Source organism: Colias eurytheme, chromosome 10 (genome assembly GCF_061535395.1).
Source record: "Colias eurytheme isolate Ceu_HAF_F1 chromosome 10, ilColEury1 Martin Lab GWU primary, whole genome shotgun sequence".
NCBI classification, from domain to species: Eukaryota; Metazoa; Arthropoda; class Insecta; order Lepidoptera; family Pieridae; genus Colias; species Colias eurytheme.
Genome location: NC_142989.1, coordinates 958,801 through 964,327, shown reverse-complemented (window position 1 = coordinate 964,327; position 5,527 = coordinate 958,801). Strand labels below are relative to the sequence as shown.

Below are 5,527 nucleotides of genomic sequence, written 5' to 3'. Positions count from 1 at the left end.
TATCAAATGACGTGTGAATTACAAAGTCATGTTTTATCAAAATTGGTTAATCTGTTTATTACATGTAGGGCACCTTAGGGGTGATAGTGGGGATAAATAATCCAAATGGAGTACCAAACGAAAGGATATGACATGTACATGGTTTAGATCAAAATTGGTTCTGCCATTTACTAGGGGTGAAAGGGAAAAGTTGAAAGTCTGTGAAAGTAGAAGGAATATGGGAGCGGGAGAAGAACCACATCCTGGAAATTTTGAACTCTTCTGTACCTAAGTTTTATAGCTCAGTTTAGTAATAAATTTTACTAACAGTTCTTTTGTGTTATTAACTATTTATTTTATTTCTTAACTTTATAATAATGTGTAAGTACTTATAATTTAGTTGTATATGATAGTACGTGTTTCAAGACGTGTATACTCAATAATTGTGTGTTAAGTAGTAACTACTATGCAGTCACTATTCCACGCGGACGAAGTCGCGGGCACAGCTAGTAAATAATATAAAGCTGAAGTTTATTTGTTTGTTTCTCGCTAACGCGCTAATCTCAGGAACTACTGGTCCGATTTGAAAAATTCGGTGTTAGATAGCCCATTCATCGAAGAAGACTATAATATTATATCATCACGCTAAGACCAACAGGAGCGGAAAAATGCGGGTAAAATCGCGGGCACAGCTAGTGTTTAATATAATTTAGTACCTATTGTGAAGTCTTTGTTTCTTACTTAAGGTCAATTTAAGGAGTAAGTATATCAAGGTAAATGCAAAACTGAAAAATTCTGAATATTTTCAGTGTCATTTATTAGCATTTTAGTTCTTAATTTTGTTATCCTTCTACTAATTATTCGAAGTGTCTAATTGACCTTTTAGGTTAGTTTTTTAGTAGACGGTATAATCTTAACGTCCTTATTGTTTTACTAGCAGTCCGCCCCGGCTTCGCCCGTGGTACATATTTCGCAATAAAAGGTAGCCTATGTTCTTTCTCAGGGTCAAAAGATTATCTGTGCCAAATTTCATCAAAATCGGTCCAGTAGTTTATGCGTGAAAACCATACATAATTACAAACCTTTCCTCTTTATAATATTAGTATAGTTATAAAAATTGGGCGTTTAGATTCAAAATAATAATGCTAAGTTCAATCACAATGTTGCAGTTCCGTTAATTGTTTAAAAATATCACAATCAAATTTTTATGAAAACTTACTTTAATAATTAACTCTTCATAAAACCAAAGCACACAGAAGTCCATAAAAATTATTTGAATACAATATTAATCTCTACTTTAATTCAATAAAATCATTTTATTAAAACACTTTACTTTATCTTCAATTCAGGAAGGCGGTATACATATAAAGTGCTCTTAATTTTATGTTTATGTGATTGTGGGGGAAATAAAAACCGACATTCGAAATTAAATATTTACGTATATTTCATCCATTTTATGACCTTTATAACAACAAATTTTTATGTCAACAGATACCAATGCTTACATTATCACTTAAACAATCTAGTGCAGGCAATAATGTTTACCGTTTTTGCTTTACAAAGAACATTCACGACTTTAATCTTTTCAAGATTATTCGAAACAAAAAATAGAACCACTTTAAATTACATTAAAATGTAAATTTGAATTTAAATGTGTTCGACGCTATTAAGATTATATCGGAGTTTAAAATCGCTATTTGAAATAAGACAGCATTGTGTTGCGGTAACATTGAACGATGTAGACTTCTTCATTTATTCGAAAGCATAGTATGTATGTGAAAATATTTCTCAAAGGTGGACATTAAAATACAAACACATGTAACAATCCTCGCTACTTGTACATAACAAATTAAATTAAAAACTATTTAAATTACAAACTATAGATTTGGTACATAAAAATTTCGTTAGTCTAACTATAAAATAAACCGCGCTCGCGGGACAAAGCGATGCGAGCATTATCAGTGCACAATAACATCACGAATTACAAGTTAGAGATCACAGCTGGCGCGCCCCTCGGGGCCATGTCCGTCGATGATATGAGCCGACTAGAAACTGCAGAACCCTATCCGATATGTACACTGTCCTCAGTTTCAAATGTTCGTTTGGCTTGGGCGTTAGTGTTCGGCGCCCCCCTTCTTATTAGCGTGGAGCGCCGACGGTCCTCAAGGATGCAACGGCCTCGGTCCGAACAGAGGATACGAGGGGAAGTACGCCGCCAGCGACGGGTGCGGCGGCAGAGGGAAAGGCAGAGGCGGTGACGACATCAGGTGCGACGGTTTGCTGTACGGGTGGAACCTAGGCGTCAGAGGCGACAGCGGGGGCGTCGGATATGTCCTTTGTAGAAGAGGATGTGTGGCACTCAACATCGATAAACTTGGACTTGAATCACCGCTGGCCGTGTGTGATCTTAAATGTTGCAATAGTTCTTCTGATGTTGAAAATCGTTTTCCACAATAGGCCGAATCTCCAGCCATCCAACTGCATACAAAAGGTAACTGCGATGCCGCTGCTAAAGCCGCTAATTGTGCGTGAGCATACGCGGCCGCTGCTGGGTGACCAGATGGTAGTGAAAAAGGAGTTTTCGCGTGATCACACTGCGCACAGCCGGCGGGGCACACGGCAGATTTAAGCAAATGTGAACTTAAAGAACATCCAGTGCAATAGGGATCTCTGCAAATACCTAAATCACTACCGGGCGCTTTCATTCTAGCATACGCCAAGTACGGATTCAATCCATTTTTTAAGGCTTGGTGCTGAGCAGCCATAAGACTGCTTGTCATTAAATCCATAGGTAGAGGAAAACCGGAAGGCGGCAATCCTCCTAGAAAAGCAGATGATGAAACAGGTACGCTTGGTTTGAAGCTCGTAGGTTCTTTGGTTTCTGTACTGGACGGTAAACTATTTGAGTACGGTAACTTGGACGCAGTATTCGAAGAATCAGAATTTGATTTCACTTGAGCAGGTGATGAAATGGGACTGGATCTTTCATCTGATTTATCTGAAGGCGTTTTCCGATGCGTAGGTGGTGAGGTCCGTAGCGATGATGAACTTTGGTTGCTGCTACAGCGCGCTTGCACTGGGGTAGTAGAAGCACTCCCCTTTGATGAAGGAGTCTTCGACTGAGTATTAACTGAAGCCCTGTCCTCAGGCGTTCGAGTCTTTTCTCTCGTCAGGCACGATTCGTAAGGCTTGAAACTGGGTTTGTTGTCTACATGCGCCGGTTTGTCGTCGTACTTCTTGCTAGCCTTTTCAGCGGCTGAAATGAGTTTGGGGTTCGGTGTATCAGCGCCAATAGCGCTGCACGTTTGCGCCAGGAGCGCCAGCGGGCTCTTTTTCGCGTCGAGCTGCAACAAAGAAGGAATGGAATGAAACAGCGGTTTGCGAGTGACAGCACAAAGGGAATTGCGGGCGCCCGGGGCGCAAGGGGGAGGGAGTGCAATCACGCGGTCGACGCGCCATTATCCGCGCGTCTGGCAGCCGTCGGCCCCGCTTGACATTTCACTCGGCTCCCGCATGATGTAATCTCGCAGTGAAAAGGCCAATTTGTGCCGCTGAATTTGCGGCACGCCTGAACTTGCCGAGCTGTCACGTCTCTTATCATGGCAAAGCGTTAGCTCGAGAGGAAATTTCGCCGGAATATTGTTTTACATTTCTGAACTTTAGTTCCAGGTAGTGATGGATAATTTAAAAAATGCAATATAAGATAAAAGGCCGTGGTTTTAACTTGATGTTTAAATTTTTAAGTGTGCAAATGTGCAATGTTATGTTATTGTTATGAACATTGAACAGTCTAACTGTAACTTTTAAAGCAATTATTTTTTATTAAAGTGGTGAATTGTAATTTGTAAAGGATAATATAGGATACGAATAACTAGAAACAATTAGTTTTTTTTAATTATAACCTTAAAATATGGAGATTAGATGTGGATATACTTAAACTGTTTAATATAATTTTAAATATAAACATTTGTTTTTAAATTTGTTTATACCTACGTTCAAATGTGGAAGACCCGATGCATATTATTAAAAAAAGGAAAATTTGGCGAATTATTAAATTAAAGATAGAGTAGAATTTTGTAGCTGTTATAAGTATTTTGATATTAATACAACGTTCTTTATTAATAATTACTTTTACAATGATATTTATTAAATTCCGTTTCTTCTCAAACTTTTATACAATTTTATTAATAAATAAAGATATTGTTGTCATCACTACTTTAAAGTAGTGATGACAACAATATCTTGTTACTGTTATTGATTCAAATAAAATCTGAAACATCTTGTTACATAGTTTTCACTGTTTTAATATTTTAGTTCATGTTCTTACATCAGTTGATAGGTATCAATCAAAAAGGGTTTTAACTTTATCGTTGACGCTTTGTTATTTTAAAAACCTTTTTGTTTTTATTCGGTTATTCACTATAAATCATCTTTCTGAAAAAGCATTCACCGTATGACGTTTAATTTGTTTTATTCGGAGCGTTATTAATTTTTTAGAAGCTCTCGTCGCGCCATCATCAATCATCCTAAATTGAATGTCTTGTTTATTCAAAATTAATATTTCTTTGTTTAGAACGAATTAATGACTTTAAATTATTCGGACATGAAGTTTTTTTTACGTCTCTATCACGATTATTATAATAAGAATGAAGTGTTTTAAACAAATAAATAAAAGATAACAGCAAATATAAAACGTTAATGACCGTGATAAATCTTTGGCAATTTACATTTATTTATACTTAGTTAACAATTTTGTTACCTTGAGACGTTTTAATTGCCTCGTTAATTACTTAATCGCAATTTATAAGCTTTTTATCTTTTTGGAAACGATGTTTTTATAGATATTCTTACAATAACCTGTTGCATGATTCATAATAAATAGATACAATTGCAATTTGAATAAATCTATAGTTCTTCCTTATTTTTTTAACTGCTTATGTTTAATGTTATTAATTTAATTGATAAAAGTTAGAAACTAACCGTCGTTGGCAAAGGCGACAGGTAATCAGGCCTTAAATACTGATTGCTGGACGTGAGCATGTTGCTCCACAGTAAATTATCCTTCTCCAGTTTTAAATCACTTATTGACACTTCACGATCCAATATCACATCACACACAACACAATCACGGGCACGGTACGTGTTCCTCGTTCGACGGTTGACGGCAGACTAAACCTGGCTGTCGCGCCCCCGGCCCCCTCGCTGACACGTTGTCACTCGTCGCTTCGCCATTTTTGCGTTGTGTACTTTGCGGGAGCTTTGCCGTCTTATCCCCACCGCGCTTTGACACCCCGTTTGTTATGTGTCTCGCTCGCGCGCGGGAAAAATTACTAGAACGCTTTCCGTTTTGATGAAGGGATTATATAAAATATGCAGCGCGGTCAAAGGCGATGCGACGACAGAGATGCATCGCCCGGGAAATTGAATAGCTGTGGATAAACGGCGCGGCAATCATTTAGTTTTAGCGTCATTTCGTTTGATGCCGTTGAAGTTTTTACGTTTTTGATTGTTCCTTCGTTGTTGATATGAAATATGAATTTGTATTTAT

At 37.5% G+C, this 5,527-nt stretch overlaps 1 protein-coding gene across 1 annotated transcript; it reads right to left on the bottom strand.

Annotated features, from left to right (window-relative positions):
* Nucleotides 1-1,398: 1,398 nt before the first annotated feature.
* On the bottom strand, nt 1,399-5,208 carry elB (zinc finger protein elbow B). Its single transcript, XM_090106351.1, has 2 exons — nt 4,960-5,208; nt 1,399-3,323 (listed from the first exon to the last, which is right to left on the bottom strand). Exons 1-2 carry the CDS (start codon nt 5,017-5,019, stop codon nt 2,142-2,144), a joined length of 1,242 nt encoding a protein of 413 aa, XP_089962477.1. The 5' UTR covers nt 5,020-5,208; the 3' UTR covers nt 1,399-2,141.
* Between the last annotated feature and the right edge of the window lie 319 nt (nt 5,209-5,527).